The 25,137-nt window shown below is 36.9% G+C and overlaps 1 protein-coding gene across 4 annotated transcripts in view; it reads left to right on the forward strand.

Annotated features, from left to right (window-relative positions):
- Positions 1 to 25,137, forward strand: part of Ecpas (Ecm29 proteasome adaptor and scaffold) — a 116,181-nt gene that overhangs the window by 89,032 nt on the left and 2,012 nt on the right. For all 4 annotated transcript variants that reach the window (XM_075967129.1, XM_075967128.1, XM_075967130.1 and 1 more), the window contains 17 exons: positions 1,930 to 2,009; positions 2,595 to 2,700; positions 3,784 to 3,831; positions 4,584 to 4,705; positions 6,198 to 6,348; positions 8,737 to 8,802; positions 10,283 to 10,372; positions 11,698 to 11,764; positions 12,450 to 12,541; positions 12,618 to 12,684; positions 12,845 to 13,036; positions 13,585 to 13,793; positions 14,461 to 14,504; positions 14,601 to 14,793; positions 19,271 to 19,409; positions 21,161 to 21,266; positions 23,301 to 23,389. In XM_075967129.1, coding sequence (XP_075823244.1) covers positions 1,930 to 2,009; positions 2,595 to 2,700; positions 3,784 to 3,831; positions 4,584 to 4,705; positions 6,198 to 6,348; positions 8,737 to 8,802; positions 10,283 to 10,372; positions 11,698 to 11,764; positions 12,450 to 12,541; positions 12,618 to 12,684; positions 12,845 to 13,036; positions 13,585 to 13,793; positions 14,461 to 14,504; positions 14,601 to 14,793; positions 19,271 to 19,409; positions 21,161 to 21,266; positions 23,301 to 23,389 — 1,861 coding nt within the window. The remainder of the gene's footprint in view (positions 1 to 1,929; positions 2,010 to 2,594; positions 2,701 to 3,783; positions 3,832 to 4,583; positions 4,706 to 6,197; positions 6,349 to 8,736; positions 8,803 to 10,282; positions 10,373 to 11,697; positions 11,765 to 12,449; positions 12,542 to 12,617; positions 12,685 to 12,844; positions 13,037 to 13,584; positions 13,794 to 14,460; positions 14,505 to 14,600; positions 14,794 to 19,270; positions 19,410 to 21,160; positions 21,267 to 23,300; positions 23,390 to 25,137) is intronic.

The raw sequence follows: 25,137 nt of genomic DNA on the forward strand, positions 1-25,137 counted from the left end.
AAAAGAATGACAGTATATTCACACATGTTATATTATATGTTAACAAGGATCACTGATGCCATGGGGAATGGGTCAAAAATCCATGCTTAAAGAGTTACTTTAGTTGGAAAGACAGACAAACAAAATAGTCAGTTGACATATATTGTTTTTCTGTCATCTGACCATTTACTGTTCTATCCTGCTTTCAGATTTGAAAGTTTTTCAGGAACTGCCTCTGAATATTGTTGTCCTGTTAGCTTTCTTTTTACTAAGTCCTAGGCAAATAAGCATTCTGTTCTCAGTTCTGTACTGGCTCAGATAGGATATGTACTCCATCCATATTTACAAATTTTAGTTCCTGCTTGATGTCCTCACTTGTCTGTTATTTGTATGTACTATAATTGTAACATGTCCTGGAAAAAGCAGAAAAGAAAAATAATATCTTTTCTTCTTTCCTCTCACTATTCATTTATGTGTGCAAGCCAGCAAACTTGCTCTCACCTTCTTCTTTTGTCTGTCTTATTACCCCTCCCCCATCCCACATTGAATTTAGTTGCAGTTTCTGTTGAGTCTGATTTTATCATCAAGTGTTCCTTGAATCCACTCTGGTCCCTGATTCTTCCCTGATGAATAGATCATCATCATCTTTTTTCTTTTCTTTGCCCTGTTTTAATTTATCTACATAGTAGTGAAAGTAATTTTTAAAATTGCAAATTGAATTTTGGTTAAAATTATTATTTTTTTTAAACTTTAAATATTTTATTAGTCTATTGAACAAAATAACTATAAGAGACAAATTCATAGACAAGAAATATAATGGATTTAAGGTTACAGGAGCTGGGGATAAAAAGAAAGTAAAAATAGTTACAGAGCTTTCTCTGAGGATAATAAAAATCTTTTTGAATTAGTGGTGATAAATACACAATACACATGTATTCATTGTCACTGAGTGGAACACTTAAAATCAATTAGAAGCTAAATTTTATATATATTTTACCACAACATAACAACCTTGAGGGAATAAGAAAAGCCACCAAAAGATTTGAGACAAGGGTACAGAGCATAGCATGGTTTAACTTGGGTTTTGCAAAGAAGAAGACTGGATGAAACCTCTGCTGGACATGAAGACACAAATAAGAATTATTAAATGGATTTTTAGTTCACATTTTTTTCTTTCCAATACTGGAGTTTGAACTCTGGCTCTTGCATGCTAGGTAAGTGCTCTGCCACTGATAGTATTTCTCAAGACCTCTTTAAAAAGTACTTATTTTGATACAAGCTCTTGATCTGATTCAAACTGGGTCTTTAACTTTTGTGCTTCTTGCCTCAGCCTCCAGAATAATTTAGGTTACAGGGGTGCACAACTACTTTCAGCTTCCAGTTGATTGTTCCAACTGAGTCTACCATCAATATGTTATCACCAAAGCTTAGATCAAATTCACTCATTCTTCTCTGTTCTCATATCTTACAAGACCTGAAACATGCTGTAGTTCTGTTCTCTTTCTTACATACGACACAGAGTATATTCCCACTCATGGTTGTTGGTACTTGAGCACTCAACTTTGAGGGCTCATTGAATTCTATTAGCTCTAGGATAGGATATGGTGCATCTGGGTCAACTAAGACTTAATAGGATAATGGGAGTTACAGATATGAGTCTGGATTACAGGCCTTGGCTCTTGAGATTTGGGCCAGACAAGATACCTGTATGACAAGATGAGTTACAGTGGGTTGTGTGGTATAAAACCTAAGAGATTAGATTTTATTCTCATGTACTATGGAAATGGATCATCTGTGTTTACATTTTAGAGTGCTTGCAAAGTGCTGAGAGATTTATAGGCTGAGAGGCCTAGGGACACTTTAATAAAGAAAAATGATCAGTGTTGTTGAGAGGTAAATAATTTGATTGTTGGATTTTACATTTTTCATTTTATCTTTTGCTTTCTTTAGGTGGATAAGTATTTGAAAGAAATTCTTCAAGATTTGATTAAAAACCTTACCAGCAACATGTGGCGTGTTCGAGAATCCAGGTACCACTTAGAAAATTAGACTAGCTAAATAGAGCTGGAAAGTTCCCCTTCATATTTCTAAGGTTTTTTATTTTTTACATGGTATAACAAGAATTAAGTTAAAACCACCAATTTTTAGTTGAGTTTTTTTTTTAACTACTTGAACTCTACTGGATGATTTGCCTAAATTACCTTATATAAATATGAAGTTAATGAATCTGTGGATCACTTGTTAAACTGTAGACATCAAATTGTATTATTTCATGACTTAATAGGGTAGAATTTCTTTGTGTATGCAGTTTGTATACCTCTTACATTTGATGCCTCTTACATGCTTGGTGATATGAGCACATAGGTGAGTTAAAAATAGTGTATTGGTGTATCATTCAAAGGAATTGAATTATATAGTTGTAGGAATTGTCACTTAGTGATTTGTGTCCTATGTGATACATTTGAGGTAATACTGGAATAATTATAATTGTCTTGGGGCAAGAGGTTAGGACTAGAAATACAGATGGAGTTTGTATTATTGTTTAGTATAACTATTTGGTAGTAAAAACTTGGACTTGCATGAACATATATTTGAAATTAAGTTTTTATTTTCAGCTGTTTAGCTTTGAATGATTTATTGAGAGGAAGACCTTTAGATGACGTCATTGACAAACTTCCAGAAATGTGGGAAACACTTTTTAGAGTACAAGATGATATTAAGGTATTATAGAAATCTACATTTATATATAGATTAATTTAAACTGGAATCATTAAAATACACTATAGATTTTTTAAATGCATATATTTCAAAATTCCCTGTGTAGACAGTTTTAGGAAACCATAGTTTTATCTCCAAATTTTAGCTTTGATGAATATGTTAATTTACAAGTTTGTATCTTTATTTAGGTCTAAACTGAAGTGACTTAAAGGAGGTGGCTACAGCATGCCTTTTTCAGTAGAAATCTCATGATGCTGTTGGATTAGGAGCAAATACCCATTTGGAAGTAATTTGTATGATTAAGTTTGAAAAATTAGGCATTCATTTCTAAATAATGTGATTAATGAAAAAATATCTCTCAGTTTTCTTACGTATTTTCTTGCTTCATATTACTATAAAGCTGAGATAATTTATGAAGGGGAAATGGTTTAGGTAATTTGGAGGTTATTATTTCTCATAGATGGACTCTGTTTGGGCCTATGACAAGGCAGTCTATCAGGTCAGAGTCTGAGTAAAAAACATTTACTTGGGATAGTGAGCAAAGCGAAGGAAAAGGGGAAGAGTGTGCGGCCCCATAATCTCTTTCAAGGGTTTGTTCTCAGTGAACTATGCTTTCTTCCCCTATCTCTGAGGAGGTTGTAGTAGTTGCCCCTCTGGGGACCCAGCCTTAGCACATAAACCTTTTGAGGATGATCAAGATCCAACTAAAGTACTGGATCATTTACATTTTAAAATATTTTGACATCCTTAACATTAGACCACTAGGCTTGTTTTTCGTGTTGCTTTATTTATTAAAAAATGTTAATTCTTTTAGAATCTTCAGAGGTTTTTGTGTATTTTATTCTACATTTTACTTTTGGACTGTTGTAGTTAATGACTACATTTTTGTATGGGCAAAAATAGATAAGCAATATATGTTCCTTATTGCTCAAAAAAACCTAATGAAATACTATATACTTAAACCTGTTATTGAAAGTTATGTTTTACTATTTTGTATTAGGATTAAGGTAGTTAATTACCCATTATAGAGTAGAGAAGAATGAATGCTGTCTAATATGTATAATGCCAGACTTTTCTCATTTTTAGGAGTCTGTACGGAAAGCAGCAGAACTAGCTCTGAAAACTCTGAGCAAGGTGAGAATACTCATCTCACAGTGGGATAGAGTAGGGCAGGACTCACCATACACTTCACATTGCTTTATTTATTTTTTGTCATAGGACATAATGTTGCCTTGTAATTGGTTTGTATAGTTTATTGCTCTTACAGTGAATAAAAAAGTGTGTTCTGTAACACTAAAGGTAGTGTTTCTTGAGGACAATATACCTCTGCTTTCTTTAAATAATGAGACTATCTGCATGAGGTATACTTTTTCTTTGACCCTGAAGAACACATTACTCTCTTAAATGAAGCAATAAATGTCTTTATTTTAATATCTTTCCCAAATTTATAAGGTTGGTAAGCCTTTTTGAAACTAAATAGTCTGCCACTTGGAATTACTTTTGTAATTTACATTTTAATTGTGTAAGCCTTGTCATTGATCACATTACTAAATAGTAAAAAAGTATGTTTTGAATCCAGGTGCCCTTCATGTCTAGGTTTGTGTTCTTTACCAGATCACACCTTCAACTCCTTTGTTCCTCATTATACAAATGAGAAAGTAAAACATTAGAGAATAAACTATATTATCAGATTTTCTGTTTAGATATGACATATCTTTAGAAGCCAGTTTGGTCATTCCTCTATCTCCCTCCAACCCCCACCGTGGCATAGAAAGTAGACTCACTTTCACTTTATTCCTAATAGAGACCTAAAAAAGCACTGTCAGAGAAATGCTGTAATAGTCGAGAGGCCAGCTTCACTAATGTCCATGCTCTTTGTATGTGAGGTTTGTGTGAAAATGTGTGACCCTGCCAAAGGAGCAGCTGGCCAGAGAACCATTGCTGTCCTCCTGCCCTGCCTTCTGGACAAAGGAATGATGAGTCCTGTGACGGAAGTCCGAGCCCTCAGGTGTGGTTTGGTTGAAGTGAATGTATTAGAATTATTTAGTTTCTATCCAGTCTGTAGAAAATGTGTTTTCTTGAATGTCAGATTCCTAAAAATACAGAAAATGGACTGAGGAGAATCATTGAGATAACCCAAGCATTTGTGAAAGGATGTGAGTCATAGTACTTTTATAGTCATATTTCATGGGGAGCTTGATTTCAAATAGCAATCTGAGTTGCATATATTCTGTTATCTTTGGCCCCTTTCCTAAGTTAGGAAGCACATTTTCCTGTTACACCACAGGTCCTCAGGGGCTGGCTTGTTGGGTGTAACCAACTGTTTTGTTGTCCTTACTAAACTAATCTATGTGATGATTGTTAATTGTACCTAAACCTACTGCCTAAAAGGCAGGTGTGGAACTTAATGATGGTTCAGGCTGTCAGAACTTGAGCCCAGTAGTGACTCTAATAGTGTAAAATGACAGGCCTGATGTGGTGGGATAAGATGCAGACAGCAGTGCTTGTGGAAGAGCCTTGGTTGTTTGGGAAGCAGAGTCTACTCATGTAGCTCACTTAGGCCCTGTATTTGCTATATGCAACCCAGCCTGGCCTCAAATTAGTGATCCTTCTGACTCACATGTCCAAATGTTGGCATTACTGGCATAAGCTTATTTTTTAAAATAGTTGACCATTTCCTTGGTTAGCCTTAGGAGATACGTTAACACAACTAGAATATTATCAGTGGTTAAATGAGAGAAAGAGCAAGGATGAGACTATTAAAGTTTGAAGAATCAAGTCAGCACATACCTTTAATTCCAGCACTCAGGGGGTAGAGGCCATCAGATCTCTGTGAGTTCAAGACCAGCCTGGTCTATAAGAGCTAGGTCCAGGACAGGTTCCAAAGCTACAGAGAAACCCTGTCTTGAAAAAAAAAAAAGTGAAAAGTTTTGTTATGTAGCCAAGGCTGGCCTCAAGCTCTCGGCCATCATCTCAGTCTCCCAGCTGCTGGAATTTATGGGCATTCACCACAGTCAGCTCCTGAAAATTTTTGGAACAATCAAAAATTTGGATTTTAGATGAGAATAAGTTATTAGTATTTTTAGAAGTATAAAAATTTTATGATAGGGATAAAGTACTTGTAGAAATACATAGTGAAATTTTATTAGCTTAAAGTAATAAAACAGCAAAGGGGAAATGGTGCTTAAATGTATGAAGAAATTACAGATTAACTAAAATTGGCCTTTGTTATTAGTTGTTGAAATAGATAAAGAGGACAAGGAATTTCATCTTGGGCCTCTCTGTGTTTTATGTGTGTTTACTAAAAAGTATCTGTAATTTTTTTAAGTGCCAGGAGACCTGGGTTCAGTCGTGACCAGAACCCTACTTCCTAGTGGCTTGGATCAGGCTTTGACCGTATGACTATATACCTGATGCAGCGGCAGAACATCCTCATCGTTAGATTGTAGGACTTCTTATGTTTGGTCAGAAGACCCAGATTTTGCCTTTTGTGTGTCTAGCATTAACACCCTTGTGAAGATCAGCAAAAGTGCAGGAGCCATGCTGAAACCACACGCACCCAAACTCATCCCAGCGCTGCTAGAGTCCTTAAGTGTGTTGGAGCCTCAAGTTCTCAATTATCTGAGTCTCCGTGCCACAGAGCAAGAAAAGGTGAGTGTGTTAGTGTGAGTGTACAGACCCACCCTGTGTCCATAGACAAACTGTAGCTGCTGACGCCTTCACTCTTACACACTACATGCAATGGGTGTCTTTGTTGGACTTTTAGATTTTTATTTTAAATGGAGAAGGCCCTGTCTGTCTCATATGTTCTTGTTAGATAAAAATTGACAATCCCCCCCACACTCCCCTAGTCAGTCAGGGTTTCTCTGTGTAGCCCTGGCTGTGTAGCCCTGGCTGTGTAGCCCTGGCTGTCCTGGAACTCACTCTATAGACTAGGCTGGCCACTAACTCAGAGAGCCATCTCTCTCTGCCTCCCAAGTGCACCACCACCATTCAGCTAAAATTGACAACTTATTAACATAATTTTAACAGTTTAAAAATTACTTTTATATTTTTTAGGGAATGGATTACATTTAGGGGGAGACTTTGGTCTAACATTTTTCTGCTTTGTTTTTGATTAGTTATTTTCTAAAAGTTGTATATGACACATTTATCGAGGAAAAATGAAATCAGCCTGGAAGGGTAGAAAGCAATCCCCTAGAGGTTTCCACTGTTTGAACAGTTTCCTGCAGCCTTTAAAAATTCTTTCATAGTCATAGGCTACAAAGCCTCCTGATAGTCAATTTAAAAACAAAATCAGAGTTTGATTATTGTATAACTGCTTTTTAATTAAATAGTGCATAATGCCTGTTTATGTTTTATTCTTTTTAATTCATTTATACTAAAGTTAGGTGGTTTTATTTTTGTAGGGAGATTTTATAATAAAGGTTATATTCCCTCTTCCTTATTGAAAAATTGAGTAGTATCAGCCTTATAAGCAAGAACCTTACTGTTATATTTTGAATTTTTCTTTTATAGACATTGTCCATTATCTTTTTATACTCTCTTAGCTCCAGCCTTCTTATTATCCCCTCCACCCTGGTGTCCAACTTAGACCTTATGCTTGGAGCACTGTATCTACTGAGCTAAATCCCTAACTTTTGGGCTAGAGAGATAGCATAGCAATTAGCTGCTCTTGTAGAGGACTGGAGTTCAGTTCCTAGCACCCACATTGGGCATTTTATAACCTGTAACCCTGGCCTTTGTTAGTGTGTATAATCACATGTGCTTGTCTCTCCCCATACTTAAAGTAACAAACTTTTAATCCCTAATTCCATTAACTATTTACATACTTCTATGAATAGTGTTTTATTCTATGCCTAGCTTCCTCTCTCTACCCTCCTTTCTTTTAAAACATAATTTCTTTATTCTTTGGGATTTTCATATAATGTACCCTAATTACACTTGTCTCCTAGTCTCCCATATCTTCCCCTCACCCCTGCAACATCCCCCAAAAGAAATAAAAGGCAAGCAAACAAACCAAAACAAAAAGCAAAATCCTCTTTGCTCCTCCATCTTTCCTGTCTGTCCAACATGTCTTCCTTTATTCTGGTGGTACTGGAGCGGTATGTCACATAGTGGACCCCTTTGTCCAGTCAGCTTTACTAGCAAATGTCCATTGCAATGAGTCATTGGTCTGGTTCAAGGCCTCTTGTTTCTGGCACACCATCACCTTGCCAAAACTCCTCTGGTATATCCAAGGCCACCCCAAGTCATGGGGTTTTGTATTTTCGCTTAGACAACTTTTTAGACATTGTGTAAAAATTCAGTGTATTCTCTTTTTGAGTGGATAGAGAACCTGGGACCCAAGAAGGCTGAGTGACTTGATTAGAGCCGTAGCTATATGTTAATAAGTGAATGCATTAGTTGATTTTTGGCAGTACTAGGAATTGATCCCAGGGCCTATATGCATGCTGAGCATACAGTGTACTGGTAGGGCGTACCACCAGCCCATGTATTTTGTTTCTAACTGTTGTCTGGATTTCTGATCTTTAGGGAGATGTCAACTGTACAGTTAAGTTGTTTTTTCTTTTTGAAAGGTTACAGGCTTTAATCACTAGACCAGAATTTTAATATGTATGGATATGAAAACTGCTTTAGACATTTCATCATTAGGATAGTACATCTTTTCCAGAATGAATATGATTTACAGAAGTCTAATAGTCATCTTTCACCCAATGTTAATATTTAATAGTCTTGCTTAGCTGAAATGTTATTTTGCTTGTAAAATCCATCTATGATTGAAACTATTGATCAGAAACTCTATCAAATTCAACCCCCTTTTACAAGTGTCTGAATAATTAGCTGTTTCTGTTTTTTTTTGTTTGTACAGTTAAATTGTTAAGTGAGGTTAAAAGATACTAGAATTACTTTCACCTGATTTCATTATTGATTATTTATTTAAAAGCCTTTAGTTTGGAAATGACTCTTAATTGGAGTTTATGTGGCTAATGGATAACTAATTGAATGTCTTGAGTGACTTGAGTTTGTGTTCTTCAGGCTGCAATGGACAGTGCTCGCCTCAGTGCTGCCAAGTCCTCTCCCATGATGGAGACAATCAACATGGTGAGTGGCCAGTACAACTTCAACACTCCTTTCTTCTCTTTAAATGCGGTTCTTCATGAAACAAGCTGAAGGGAGATGGATGCTTTGATAAAATACTGTGAATGCAATTTTCTCTTTGAAAAAAATTTCAGTTTTTAACTAGTATATAAAAAAGTACATATTTATGGGCATTTTTCCTAATTACTAATAGAATTAAATTTTCTGGATAGCAGAATTAGTCAACATTTGTGTTACATGGAAAACAACATACTAAGAGCTCTATCTGTAAGTCCATGTATAAACAACATACTAAGAGCTCTATCTGTGAGTCCATGTATAAACAACATACTAAGAGCTCTATCTGTAAGTCCATGTATAAACAACATACTAAGAGCTCTATCTGTAAGTCCATGTATAAACAACATACTAAGAGCTCTATCTGTAAGTCCATGTATAAACAACATACTAAGAGCTCTATCTGTAAGTCCATGTATAAACAACATACTAAGAGCTCTATCTGTAAGTCCATGTATAAACAACATACTAAGAGCTCTATCTGTAAGTCCATGTATAAACAACATACTAAGAGCTCTATCTGTAAGTCCATGTATAAACAACATACTAAGAGCTCTATCTGTGAGTCCATGTATATTTATGCTTTGGTCTTCTTAGTTTAGAAAGGTTCAGAGGTGTGTTATTTATTTATTTTATTATTATTATCATTACTTTTTGCCTGCCTCTGAGAAATTCTTTGAAAAGGACCATGAAGGTATAAGCTTAGAGGAATTTTAATGAAATAGATAGCACAGAAGGTTGGTGACAGGAACTGAGCAATCGTGATGTGTTTCAGATGTCAGAAATATTTATAGTGAAGAGGTCATAGTTCTTTGAGGTTCTGAGTTCTACAGTTCTCGGAGTCTCAGCAGTCACCTTTTGGACATTTCTGTAGTGATTGTTAAGAGCTTGCAAGCTAAGCAGGTCACAGATTGGTTAAGAGTATTTAGTCTTAAGAATTTTATGTCTCAGTTGTATTATTGGGGAAAGTGATAGGAGTATTTAGCAAACATCACTTGGAAATATTCATAAATAAATGAAGTATGTATTTTAAAAATTGTAACAAGCTATGGTGAGTCATATATGAAATTGACTTATTTGGGGCCAGGTAGGATAGATCCACTTTGGAAGTCAGTTTTAATAGAGGCATTTTACATTAGATATAGATTGGTAGAGGAAGATTGAAAGAGAAGTCATTTATTAGGTAATCATTTCTTTCCTCTTTTAGTAAATTAATCTTCACTATTTTGTTTTATTCTATTTTTAATGTTGACCCATTAGTACATTTTCTGTTCAATTCAACTGGAGGAAAAACAAACTAGTGATTTTCCAACTTTATGTTAAATTCAGTGGGTATATATTTGATATGGGTAGTTTTTAAATGAAGACATGGTACTAACTTAATCATTTGCTTAGGCTTGCCTTTGTGTTTATTATTTTCTCAAAGTGCCTGCAATACCTTGATGTTTCGGTTCTGGGCGAGCTAGTTCCTAGGTTATGTGAACTGATCAGAAGTGGTGTAGGTCTTGGAACTAAGGTAAGATTTTTTTTTCTTTTTGTGTGTGTGTGTGTGTGTGTGTTGTGTATGTGTATGTGCTTGAAGACAAGTTGTTGTCATGCAGCTAAGGCTGGTCTTCAACTCATTCATTATATAGCATAGGCTGGCCTCAAACTCAAAGTTCTGTCTCAGCCACCTACTATTGGAAGACATAAGCATGTGCCACCACACCCAAAATATGTGTGTGTGTGTAATATATATGCACACATGCATGTGAAGGCCGCATAATATTTTGAGACAAGGTCTCCTATAGCCTAGTCTAGTCTCAGACTCCATGTAGAGCTGAGGATGACTTTGAACTTTTGATCCTTCTGCCTATATTTCCTAGTGCTGGGATTATAAGCTTCATCCTGGTGTACTGTCTTACATGCAGTCATGTTCTGCTTGTCTTACTTGTTTTAGTAGGATTGTTTGTGGTTGTCATGTAAGTGCTTTTGGATTTTCTGTTATTACCAGTTAATGGATAAGTTCACTCGCCTGTCAAGGAATAATCATTTTAGATAGTGATTAGGAATTTTTGTGTAAGAGTCAATAAGTTTTTGTGTAGAAAACTTTTTTTTGAGACTCTTATAAAAGTCAGATACTGCATTTATCTGCTTTTTTTTTTTTCTGTTGTTTTTCGTTGTTGTTATTTTAGACCAAATCTCACTCTGGGGTGTCCCCACACTGCCTTCCTGCCTCAAACTTGGCAGTGCTGGGATTGCATGTATCACCACACTGAGCTTCGTCTCATTATAAAAGAATAAATCATTTCTTCTCTTGGTAAAGTTACTTCACTAATTAACATTTCTAAATCAAAAGAGAGCTAAAAATACAAACACTAATAGTTTTACCTTGCAAGAGAAAAACCCCAGCTGTTTATATCTGAGTGTTTCCCTCCCATGTATATTCCATATGCATGTCTTCTACATTGTGTTCTGTAAGGGGTATGTGATGCTCTGCTTGCTGCAATATAGCTTTTATCTTACTCAATCAAGGGACATCTGACTTTTTAGCTTTTAGAAAGCTATTAAATAAGGAACCATTCTTCTCTTTGGACACATATAAACTGATGGAATTATTAATGCAATTTTTTGTGATAACTTGTCTTATTCTGAGAGTTTATTCACAGTGCCTTAAATTCTTGCTCCTAAAACAGTAATCTTTGTTGAACTAGTTTAGAATGTTTTCCTTTCTCTATATTGAATCCCAGAAGAGCTATTAGACTTTGTGTGTTTTATCTTTAAATTGTTGGTGCCTAAAAGAAGTGGTTTGATAGAACATTGTGACCTCAAATTTAGACCTTTGTTTTTGTGACCTTAAAGGGAGGCTGTGCCAGTGTCATTGTGTCTTTAACTACTCAGTGTCCCCAGGACCTAACACCTTACTCAGGTGAGTTGTCACATGTATGTGGATACTTTTTCATGGTTTTGTTTATTTCAGAGTTTTAAAAGAAAAATTATTTGGACATGCTTATATGTTTTGATTCCACTCAAACTTGACCCAGTCATTTTGTTAGCAAGCTTTTATTGTTCTACCAGGAAGTTTCTCAGTTGTGTAAAGAGGTAAAAGTACTTTTCATTCTTTATAGCTGTTTTTTCCTACTTATAGCTAACTTAACATGAATCTTTTTCCTCTTCTAGATAGAGTCCTGGTGGGGTTTCTGTATATAGCGCTCATTCTTGTACCTTTTCCAGAATATTTTGGAAAGAGATTAATTTTTAATTTTAAATCAAATGAATGAAAGAAAGTAGGTAGTAAAAATAATATTCAAAAGATCTAAGCTCAACAACTTACTAGACCTGGATGGAGGTGGGTGGTCCTTGGACTTTCCATAGGGTAGGGAACCCTGATTGCTTTTTGGGCTGACGAGGGAGGGGGTCTTGATTGGGAGAGGGGGGGAAATGGGAGGCGGTGGCGGGGAAGAGACAGAAATCTTTAATAAATAAGTAAATAAAAATCTAAGCTACTATGCAGTAAATCTGATTAATTTCAGGGTTATGGGGTTTTTATTCCTGGAAACATAACAAAATACTTTGCCAACCATACAATCAGATGTTTTTATTTATTTCTGTAGGTAAACTTATGAGTGCTTTGCTTAGTGGCCTGACAGATCGGAACAGTGTAATTCAGAAATCCTGTGCATTTGCCATGGGCCATTTAGTTCGGGTGAGTTGGATTTCTTGCTCAGTTAAGTACAGCTCTGGGAATTGTAAAGAAGTGAGTAGGGTTATTTGTTTTGCAGACTTCACGGGACAGCAGCACTGAAAAGCTGCTGCAGAAGCTCAGTGGCTGGTATATGGAGAAAGAAGGTACCTTTCTTCTCCTTTCGTATGACATTTTAAATTTAGAGTTTAACCAAATAGACTACTGTTTCGGTAGAAACATTTTAAATTGGTTTATTTAGATCACTTACTCTGACAAAATAGTAATAGTAAATGCTAACAAAATTTTGGTTTCTTCTTTCTTGAGAACCTATCTACAAGACCTCTTGTGCTTTGACTATTCATGCAATTGGAAGATACAGTCCTGATGTATTGAAGAACCATGCCAAAGAAGTTCTGCCCTTGGCATTTCTAGGCATGCATGAAATTGCTGATGAGGAGAAATCTGAAAAAGAAGAGTGTAACTTGTGGACTGAAGTGTGGCAGGAAAATGTACCTGGTTAGTAAATGATGGTTGCAAGGTAAATGTGGTTTTTAAGAACACAGCTGGAATTCTTTACTCATATTGTTGATTCATAATTTTCTAAGGACTTGAACACATATCACATTTCATTTTTAGTATATCCTAATTTCTAAGTTTGCAAAGTGCCACTCAGAGCTCTTCTCTTTGACTTGTTGCTGTCTCTGTGAGAGAATATAAACTGTCTAAGTAAAGTAGAACTTTACTTAGATTAGTGGAGTGTAATTGTGATTTTTATGTGGCTTTAGAGTAGTATTGTAGAGCTGTGTTTTTAACCTTAGTACACATTAATGATGATGACTTTTTGAAATAACATCCCCGGTAATGTGTCCAGTTCACAAATTCCTGCTTTTACAGACAGAAGCAGCACTGCAGGCTCTGCCTTTATTTAGCAGGTGGTGTGTTTTATCAGTTGACAGTCACTGCTTTAGACAGATGGCACTGACTTAAATTTAAAAATGATTTAAAAAAATTTTCCTTGTCACTTGAGAAGTGTTTTAACTTTTCTTTCTTCTTTTTAAATCTAGGCTCCTTTGGAGGTATTCGATTATACCTGCAGGAGTTGATTACTATTACCCAGAAGGCTTTACAGTCACAGTCTTGGAAAATGAAAGCCCAGGGCGCAATTGCTATGGCATCAATCGCAAAACAAACAAGCTCTCTAGTACCTCCATATCTGGGAATGATACTGAGTGCTTTGGTGCAAGGCCTGGCTGGGAGAACATGGGCAGGAAAGGTAAGAGAACCATTAGGCTCTGCATCTTTGTATAGGATAGGAATCTGATTGGATATGACTTTGGCTTATTTTTACAGCCAGGTTTTCTAGCTAGTGGAAGGTTTTTTCTGATTATGGTATTTTATATCAAAATATGTTTCATCCCATAGGTTCTTGAATAAAGCATAGTAATTTTGGAGATTGGAATACTTTATATATTCAGTCTTACAAGTTACTTCTTAGACCAGGTCATCATTTTGTGGCCACTGACCTTCAGTAGAGCCAGAATTGGCCATATTGGTCTGCTTCTAATCCTGGCACCAAAGATGCTCATTTCTGGAGCTTGAGAATTGGAAACCTTTTATACAATTGCTAGAGAAAGATATGTATATTGAGTGTTCCATGTGGAACATGAGATTGGGGCAATATTTGTACTCTTATTTTGTAAAGGTCCCTAGTGGCCACCACAGTATTGTCGTCATAATAGTGCATTGCCTGGTGACCTTGGTTACAAGTTCTTGAGCCTTTATGAATTAGAGATTCGTAGTTTGGGTAGAATTCAGTGATGTTCATAAATGCATATGTTAGTTTTTGCCATGGTGGTTATAAAATACTCAATGATTGTAGTCATATTGCAAAGAATGTGACATATAGGTTTAATAGTATGTCTTCATCCTTAACTTACCAGGAAGAACTACTAAAAGCCATTGCCTGTGTGGTGACAGCTTGCAGGTAAATGTTCTTTTAATGAACATACCATTTCTTAATGTGAAACTTAAAGCTGTAGCATTTCTTAACTATTCTCATGTTTTTGTATGGATCCTGTAGTACAGAGTTGGAAAAGTCTGTGCCAAATCAACCCACCCCAAATGAAATTCTTCAGGCTGTCTTGAAGGAGTGTTGCAAAGAGAATCTCAAATACAAAATTGTAGCAATCAGCTGTGCAGCTGATGTTTTGAAAGCCACCAAAGAAGACAGATTCCAGGAATTTTCTGACATTGTCATACCCCTCATCAAGAAGGTAATTGCTACCTATTTCATCCTAGGTTTTCTTCTGTCTTGGTAATGTGTTTTTATTAGGACAAGTTTATCAGTAAAGTAGCAGAAAATTTCCAAAATATTACAACCTCAAACAGAGGGAAGTTTGTCTTCATAGTTGGATCCCCTTTAGGGATCATATTTCTTATACATTATCCTTATGGTCTATGGTTTATCTGAGTCTCTTGCAGACGGCAGAGGAGATGAAGTTAGGGTCATAGTAAGTATATAATTCCTCTCAAGAAAAGTTATGGAAACGGAAACATATCACTTTGATTCATGTTCCCTTGGCCAACACTTAGCCCATAGCCCCATTTAGCAGCTGATGAGACTAGGAAAGGTAATTTTTCATATGGGTACCCTTTTTCCTCCTGTGGGAGGAGGGAGAGAATACCTATATAATGAACAGCTTCTGCCGTAATAAACTCTACCTTGCTGGCATGTACAGATGCCAAGTAATCATTTAGTATGAAGACAAGGAGTATTGTGTGTTGTGTAGTTTACCTCTGTGTTGTCTTGGGGAAACTTTGGTTGAAAAAAATATGACTGGCTTAGTTTTGAAACTGAAGTACTTTTTTTTTTTTTAAATTGGGTATCATACAGAAAGAGGGATATAGTTGGTCTATTTGTTTTGGTTAGTTTTGAGACAGGCTCTTTTTATTATGTAGTGATGGCTGTCCTGAACTCAGCGTGTAGCTATGTAGACCAGGATAGCCTGGAACTCACAGAGATCCACCTGCCTTCGCCTCCTGAGTGCTGGGATTAAAGGCGTGTACCACCACTTTTGGCCTGATCTACTTATTTTTAAAGCATGAAATATTATCTCGTTTTGCTTCTAATTCCTATTTTTTTTTTTACTAATAAGGCTATTTAGGTATTTCTGTAATAATGTATGGGTTTTAGAGATTAGTATATTAAGTGGATTATATTGTGCCTGCTTAGATATAATAGGATAAAAGGGTAGATTATTGATTCTACTCTGAATAAAAGGGAAAAACTGTAACTAATATAAGAAACTATATACAAGGGCTGGAGAGATGGCTCAGCGGTTATGAGCATTGCCTGCTCTTCCAAAGGTCCTTAGTTCAATTCCCAGCAACCACATGGTGGCTCACAACCATCTGTAATGAGGTCTGGTGCCCTCTTCTGGCCTGCAGGCATACATGCCAGATAGAATATTGTATACATAATAAATAAATAAATAAATAAATAAATAAATAAATAAATAAATAAATATTTTTTTAAAAAGAAACTATATACAATAGGAAATAAGTACATCAACAATGTCTTGTCCTTTGTATTTGACAAATTTAGAGAAAATACTTCAATATCTATTCCATCTTGGTGAGTCCAAAGTCTTTCTATCATAACTTGCTTTCTGCGGTTGGTGAACTATAACTATCTAATTTCCAACTTCCTCAGAGACCCAAGAAGGAAATAATAACTGAGTAAGCAGGAAGTGCAAGCAAAACGGCCTCCAAAATATGTGAGAAATGACAGAAACAGCTGCCTGCCTGGGCAATCACTCAAAGTTCCTCTGTAACATGGGGCATCCATCTTTGGCCTATAGGCCTAGCAAATCTGATAGACTTTTCTGTGAAGCAGGATGTTCTGTAGGGCTGTCCTTCCTTGCCTTGACAATGTTTGGGAGTCACTTTATTTTGTGTTATACTTGTCCAGTTAGGACAGCATACTGTCAACAGTCAATGCAAGGACATTTTCTTGCCCAGTGGCTTACTTTTACCACAAAGAAAGTAAACTCCATATGGAGCTTTTCAATGCTCATAATCTTCTCTGAAGTAGATTGGTGCTGCCAGGAATAGACATGTCTCATTGTCATAAAAAGGAGCCTATGTTATTAAAACATCGTAAATGCTATATTCTGTAGATCTCTGAAGTGTTTGAAGATGACCTGTCTATCTAAAATGTATCTTTGTTTGACCCTGAAAGCATACCTAATGTAACTATAAATTCGATTATAATAGGTGACTAATTACTAACCTGTATTTCCTTATTATCCTAAAAATCTGGTAATAATAGTTTTCAAAGACTAGAAATTTGCATTACATTGTTAAAGCAGCTGTATGGGTACAATTCCTTGAACAAGATTAGAAATGTATGTATAGTATGTTCTAACCAAATTAATCTCAAATTTGAATCAATATACAAAATTTGTATATATTATATAAAAATTAAATCCAATGTAAAACTTTTAAAGCTAGTAGTTGTTCTTAAACATAGATTCAACAATCTTACCTTTTTATCTTACCATATCTATATCCTCCACTTTTTCTTTTCAGAGTAAATTCAGTAATCTACCCTTTTATCCTATTTATATTCCTTTTTTTCTTTTCAAAACAAGAACCTTGAATCTAATTTCCCTTTGTTTAGCTTTTTCCCTGACCATTATCTATAATAACTTGAAATCAGCAGTGTAAACAAAGACAGATATCCATAATCCATTTTTTTTGGAGAATGTGGGTGTAATTTTCTAGGCTACTTCCTACTTATCAGGGGCACTGATAATCTTATGGGGACCTAAAGAAAATTTAGGATTATGATCAAGTCCTGACTAAAGTATTCTGTGATGCTTGATCTTGAAAGTGGTCTTGAAACTGTTCTGGACGTAGAACTCAGAGGGAACTGCAACAGAGGTGCTCTGAAGTGCTGGATCATCTGGGCCATCATTCCTATCAGTGATTTTTCAGAGGATCTTCCTTGATCAAACCTTATTTTTCTTAACCCAGAATGAATCCACAGCCTCTCATTTCCTGTGGGGGGGGGGGGGGGAAAAGGAAAAACTCTTCTCCAAAGTTGGCTATCCTTTGACTTAAATTCTGAAGTCAAGGCATTTTCAAAAAAATATAGGTTGGATTAATCCAGCAGCATTTACAATCAAATGTCTTCTTAACAACTGTTGCTCCTCCCCTAGCAGCCAAACAAGTCAGTGATGGCACAGTAACATACAATCCAGATTCTATTTAAACTCTATTTCTTTTATTTTTATTTTAATTTTTTGTTTTTTGAGACAAGGTTTCTCTGTATTTTTGGCTGTCCTGGAACTCACCTCTAGACCAGGCTGGCCTCGAACTCACAGAGATATGTCTGCCTCTGCCTCCCAAGTGCTGGGGTTAAAGACTTGCGCCCCCACTCCCGAGTACTCTCTTTCTTTTTTTAAAAGGACTTTTTCTAAACTTTTTCTTTTCTCTCCCAAGCCTACACATATTTTTAAATATACTCTAAACTGTTTAGAGGTTTTGGTTTTTTTTTTTTTTTTTTTGGTCTTAATCTGCCTTTACTGTATATCTCTTATCTTTTTCTGACCACATGAATCTTTAATCTGCTCAGCAATATGGTTAGGATTAAAGCTGCAGCTTTAGTGGCTGGCTCTACCCCATTCCTTAGCCTTTTTTTTTTTTTGGAGTGTCTAGCTTCATGGTGGAGGTACTGGTGGAAGCCAGATTTATTGCTACAACTCTGTGTAGTTTCTAGGTCCATGCCACCACCAAGAAACATGCCACTGGCTGCTTGTAAACACCATATAAGTATTTGATGGCATTGCCTCTTTAAAAGAACTGCAAGGTTTTTGCTGCTAACACTAAGTCAGGAAGTCATCTTTTTAAAGGAACCATGCCTCTACTTGCCGCCAGCACACAGCCTGCTGTGGTCAGGACAACCACTGAAACTGCTCTTGACTCTGTTCTTGTCTGTCTAGAATTCTTTTTAAAAAATTTTCTCAGACTTTATGTGGAAATTCTTTCCAAACATTTGGGTGCCATTTGTAGCATGACTAATAAAATCCCAGAGACAGAAATTGGGATTCTACCTGAAGACCAGGAAAGCAAACCAGCCAGCTGTTGGTTCTTACTTCAGCCTCAGTCCGAAAATAATGACTCTGCCTCCAGGAAACCTCAGAATGAGACTGTGTGTTGTGAGAGTTGTCTTCTCCTGTCTTATATTCCTCTATAGTGCTGAGGTTAAAGGTGTGCACCTCTACGCCAGGTTTCTATGGCAAACTAGTGTGGCTACTGGGATTAAAGGACCACTGCCTGGTCTGGAAGACTGATCAGTGTGGCTGTTTTACTCTCTGAAGTTCAGACAAATGAAATATCACATCTGCTAGCTGATTACACCTGCTAGCTGATTTCAAGGGTTTGTGTTTGGAACATTGTCAAGTTCTTTCCATCTTTAATTCTCTTGATTCAAATGCAGGTCTTTTTAGGTTATGCTCAAAATAGTACATATATAGCTTTTCTATTTTCATTTTCAAATATTTTTAAAGTATTTCTCAAATTTATTAGAAATGTATGCTCTTAATATAAACAGAAGAACTCATGGTAAAGAACTTAGCATTTAGTCCTTGGTCAGTATCTTCTGCGCTACACTCTGTTTGTTTAATAAGTGTAACCTTGAAGAAGGAAATACTAGAATTTTCTTTCCTTTTCTTTGAATTGTCCTAGAACTCACTTGAAAGCATGGGAGTCCGGAGCAGCAAAGCTGAAGATGAAAGTGATAAGGAAAGAGAGCTGCAGCTGGAGTCTCTGCTGGGCGCCTTCGAGAGCCTGGGCAAAGCATGGCCCAGAAACCCAGAAACTCAACGTAAGCACCAGAACACAGTACTTGTACAAGTGCTGTAGCCAAAAGTCACTTAGCAAGAACACAGAGTTTCTGCATTGCTTAGTAATAGCACTTATATAGTCCAAATATTAATAGTGAGAATTATCATATACCTGTTTTATTCTTATATCAGCAAATAAGTACATGGATCGCTGTATTATTGAGAGATACCTTAAGAAAGTATCACAGGGGGCTGGAAAGATAACTAACCCACTGGCTGCTCTTTTGGAGGACCCGATGAGTTTGATTCCTAGCACCCACATGTTGGCTCACAACCATCTATAACTCCTGTCCCAGGGCATCCAGGAGCATCAGGTACCCTATGTGGTGCACAGATAGACATGTGGACAAAACACTGACATACAAAATAAGATAAAAGTAAAATATATTTTTAGAACCAAAATATCACAAACTGTAAGGCTTAAACAACAGAATTTTTTTTTTCTAATTTTGTTGGATAAAATTTCAAGATCAAGTTGTTGATAGGGTTGACTTTTTCTGAGATTTCTCTCTACTTAGCTTTTGAATGGTTACCTTTCTCTCTGTTGCTGTGTCCTGATCTCTTGTAAGGGGATTGGATTAGGATCTACCCATACGATTTCTTTAAATATTGTGTCTTTTAGTATAATACAAGAATGTTAGGGGATACAATTGAGTTCATAGCAATCATGATGCATTTTATGTAGATATTTGACTATAAAGGAGTTTTGTTACTCTTGATTATGTCCATAACTCTTTTCTGAGAAGCCTAAAGTGTTAGAATTCCTTCCTCACAAAATTGCTAGACTTGCTAGCAAGTCCATAGTAAGCAAGTGATAACTGTTTTATTGAGAAACTCATGGCAGAGATTTTCAGAATTAAAAATATATTTTTCAAAGGATTAAGAAGTAAGCCATGATTATTGATTCAAGTCATAATTACAGCCCATTGACAAGACCTTAAATTTGAGCAGATGCTAAATACTTTGTCTTGTTCTGAGAACTACACTCTGTCCCAATGAATATCTCTGTACTAATTATTTATATATGTTAACTCAAGTATAATATTTCTTTTGAGCCTGTTGGTCCCATTTATCCCAGGGTAGGTATGAATATGGCCCAACATATTGAAGATGATGTCACATTGCAGTATCAGAAGTTTGGAGAGCCCTATTCTAAGCCTTTAAAACCAGCTCCTATCAATTTTTTATTTTTTGTTGAGGTTTTGCTCTTATCTGTTAGTATAATATTGTGTGATTATGGAAATACTTGTGATAGGGTCTAGTTTATGATAAAAGACTACTGACTGTTGATAATCCCATAGTTGGCAGAGGAATCTAGGGGGTTCTCAAGGGTTCTGCACTTTTTTATTTCATTAAGGAAATTTACAAGGGAAGGGAAGTTGGCTAATCTACTACCTCTATTCTGTGGAAGACAAAATGCCTTAATAGCAAGCTGTTAGAGCAGACATGCGTGTGTGTGTGTGTGTGTGTATGTATGTATGTATGTATGTATGTGTATGTGTGTGTGCGTGTGTGTGTAGGGGGCTCTAATCAAGGAAATTTTCTTGGTAATTAGATATAAAACACTACCAAGAATTTGGGGGAAATTCCGTGTCCTTAATTAAAGGCATTTATTGTCCCTCACTTTCCTCCACTTTTTCTTTTAATGCTTCATTTTTTTCTCTGTCCCTCCTTTGTTATCTTTTCCCTTTTTACTTATTCCCTCCTCTGTTCCACTTCATCTTTTTCCCAGGTTGTTATCGCCAGGAGCTGTGCAAACTGATGTGTGAACAGCTAAGACTCAGCACGTGGAAAGTGCAGCTAGGTGTACTCCAGTCGATGAACGCCTTTTTCCAGGGGTAATTTGCTTCATGATTCAGGTTTTTATTTTATTTCCCTATTGAATGGAATTCTTAACATTTCACATTTTTTATTGAAAATAGATTCTTTTCTCATACAATATATCCTGATTATATTTCCCTCATTCTACTCCTCCCAGTTCCTCCATGTTTCCCTCCTCTTGGATCCACTCCCTCTGTCTCTCATTATAAAAGAACAGGCTTTCTAACAGATAGCAACCAAAAGTGGCAAAGCAAAAACTATCATATCAGTGTTGTACATGGCAACCCAACAGAAGGAAAAGAGTCCCAAGAGCCATCACAAGATTCAGAGACCCACTCATTCTCACAGTCAGGAGTCCCATAAAATACTAAGCTAAGAGCTATAATATATACACAAAGGACCTGGTGTAGACCCATGCAGATCTGGTGCATGCTACTTCAGTCTCTGTGAGCCCATATATGCCTTGCTTAGTTGATTCAGAGGGCTTTGTCCTCCTGGTGTTCGTCATCTCTGGCTCTTATAGTCTTTCCACCTCTTCTTCCAAGGATGCTCTGAAGGAAGGGATTTGATGTAGACCTCTCATTTAGAGTCAATCTCCCTCCCTCCCCCCCCTCCCTCTCCCTCTCCCTCTCCCTCTCTCCCTCCCCCCCCCCTCTCTCTCCTAGTTGTGAGTCTCTGCATCTGTTCTCATCTACATCTGGAGGAAGCATCTCTAATGATGATTGGATAAGGCATTGATCTATGAGTATAACAATATCATTAGGAGTCATTTTATTTTTTAATAATACTTTTTCTTTTTAGACCAGTGTTTGATTTTACCCTAGGTCTCTGGGCTACCTAGTTTCTGGTTCTTGGCTACCTAGCAGTGTTAGGTATGGATTCCTTCTCATGGAATGGGCCTTCAATCAGATCAGGCACCCAAGTTCTGTACACTAGTGTAGTTTGCAAGCAGGACAGAGTGTAGGGCAAAGGTTTGTGACTGGGTTGGTGTCCACATTTCTGTGTTGGTACCTTTTGATACCAAAGAGACCAGAATGTAGGGGTGAAGGCTCCATGTAGACAACCAGCTTGACATCTCCGTGTTGTATGAGTGTGTTGTTGTCCTGGGCAATGGAGCCCCACTATCAGTTTGTAGAGAGCAACCCTTTGTCTTAGTAACAGCCTGGGTTGTTTGAGGATTTCCTTGGAACCCCCTTCTTGGCCAACAGCTCATTTGAATGCAGCCCAGCCCCATAAACCTCACCTGGCTACAAGCGATGGCCAGTTGAGACTCCTTTTCCCCCATTACTAAGAGTCGTCATTATAGCCAGGCAGTGGTAGCACACGCCTTTAATCCCAGCACTCGGGAGGCAGAGGCAGGCAGATCTCTGGGAGTTTGAGGTCAGCCTGGTCTACGAGAGCTAGTTCTGGGACAGGCACCAAAGCTACAGAGAAACCCTGTCTCAAAAAACCAAAAAAAAAAAAAAAAGAGTTGTCATTATGATCACATTCATAGATTCCTGGAAGTTTTCACTGTACTAGGTTTCCACCCCACCCCACAAATTGTTCCCCAGTTCCAGCCATCACTGTCCACCTTCTTTCCCTCTACCCCATCTTCTCCACACCTTGTTGTTCCCTGTCCCCTCCCCCCCTGCCCCCAGTTTGCCTTTAAAATCTATTTTCTCCTCCCAGGAAGATTCATGCATATCCCCCTTTATTCCTCCTCTTTATCTGACCTCTTTGGGTCTGTGGATTATATCTTGGTTATCATTTACTTAACAGCTAATATCCACATATAAGTGAATAGATACCATATTTATCTTTCTAGGTCTGGGTTGCTTTAGTCAGGATAATTTTTTGTAATTCTATCCATTTACCTATACATTTCATAGTGTCTTATTTTTTTAACAGCGGAATAATACTGCATTGTGTACATTTACACAGTCTTGTAATTAATGTAGACACTACTAGTTTATGAAATAACATGATAAAGTGATATGTACAGATAGAAGTTGTGCTAGGAAGGTGTTAAACTTTTTTATGATTAACATGTATCACTTTTATGTTTCTAGGTTAATGCTTTTGGAAGAAGAACATGCAGATTCTGAAGCTCTGGCTGAAATTCTTCTTGAAACTTGTAAATCAATTACTTATTCTTTAGGTGAGTGACTAACCAGAACTTGAATAGTTTTTTTGTTGCTGTTGTTTATTTTGTTTTTGGTGCTGGTACTGGCGGTCAGGCATAGTCCTTCATTCATGCTATTAGGCAGGCACTCTATCACTGAGCTACATCCTCGCCTCTTTTTGTTTTGAGTCGGGCTCTATGCTGCCTAGGCTGGGATCAAATTTATGGCTTTAGTCACCCAGGTAGCTAGGATTATAGAGACACCGTGACCGGCAATTCTTACAAAGGAAAGCATTTAATTGGAACTGGCTTATAGTTCAGAGGTTTAGTCCATTATCATCATAGTGGAAAACAGCAGTGTGCAGACAGACATGGTTCTGGAGAGGTAGCTGAGAATTCTACATCTTCATCCACAGGCAGAAGAAGGAGACTGAGTACCACTCTGGGCTTAGCTTGAGTGTATGAGACCTCAATGCCGGCCCCCATAGTGACACACTTTCTCCAGCAAGGTCACAGCTACTCCAACAAGGTCTTATATTCTAATAGTGCCACTCCCTGTGGCCCAAACATTCAAACACATGAGTCTGTGGGGGCCATTCCTATTCAGACCACTACAGTCACCACACATGATTTAAGTAACCCTGATTTTAAAACTAAGGAGCTGAGTCTCCGCTCTGGGAGCACATTCTGCTCCTTCAGCCAGTAGCCTTTAAGATACCAGCCCACTTGGGCGTGGTCTCTCATAGTTTAAAAAGCAGTGGGAACCATGTGCCTGCTCTCTTAACAGGAGCCGTCCAGGCTGGCCTCGAACTCACTGAGATCCTCCTGCCTCTGCCTCCAAAGTACTGGGATTAAAGGCATACACCACCATGTTGGGCCTTTATAGTTTCTTTTCAACTGGTACACTCCTTCAGCCTTTCTTTCTCTTACATATACTCATAATTTTGAAGGCTAAAACCTTCCCTTCTCTTTTTTTTAGAAAAAAAAATAGTTCTCATTTGGTTTTTGTTTTTGTTTTTTTTTGACATTTCTTCAGGCTTGGATCTAGCTTATGAGTTCTGAAGTTAATATGTTTTTCCTCATATCAAGAGGCATGCAGTGTTAACAGCTTTCTTGATTTTTCAATGTTAATTTTGTTTACCAAATCAATGTACTATAGTTTTTCTCTCTATTATCATTCTTACTTTTCCTCATGTCTAACAGTATACTTTAAGGTCATTAAAATAATCTCCTCTTCAAAACTGCATCTATTAAACAGTTTATTAGAAGACATTATATGATCTTGTAAATATACTTCTCTTCAAAGTTTATTCTTTAGCTTTTGCATGCATTGGTGATTCTTCTCTGAGCCAGTTTTTTTCTGTTTTTTTTTTCAACTCTAGTCCTTTCTCCACAATAATTGTTTGGTATTTTATTTTGAACAAGATTCTTCTTTTTCTATTTATTTATTTATGCATCATTAACTGGTATTGATTCATACCACTCCCATCATCCCACAAAACTCTTAATGTTTTAAAATTGATTGTTTTTTTTTTTTTAGGATTTTTTAAAGTTATGTGTATATACAAAGAGTATTAGTGTCCACAGAGGCCAGAGGTGTTAGGTTCTTATGGAACTGTTACCTATTGTGAGCTGCCAGTGTGGATGCTGTGACTTGAACACTGGGCCTCTGTATGAGGATTACATGGTGCTGAGCCATCTCTCCAGCCTTGATTACTTTCATTAATTAGTTTGTTATTTACTTGTCTTAGCTGTGGCTAATGGAAGTGCCTTCAAGCTGATTC

Source organism: Microtus pennsylvanicus, chromosome 3 (genome assembly GCF_037038515.1).
Source record: "Microtus pennsylvanicus isolate mMicPen1 chromosome 3, mMicPen1.hap1, whole genome shotgun sequence".
NCBI lineage: Eukaryota > Metazoa > Chordata > Mammalia > Rodentia > Cricetidae > Microtus > Microtus pennsylvanicus.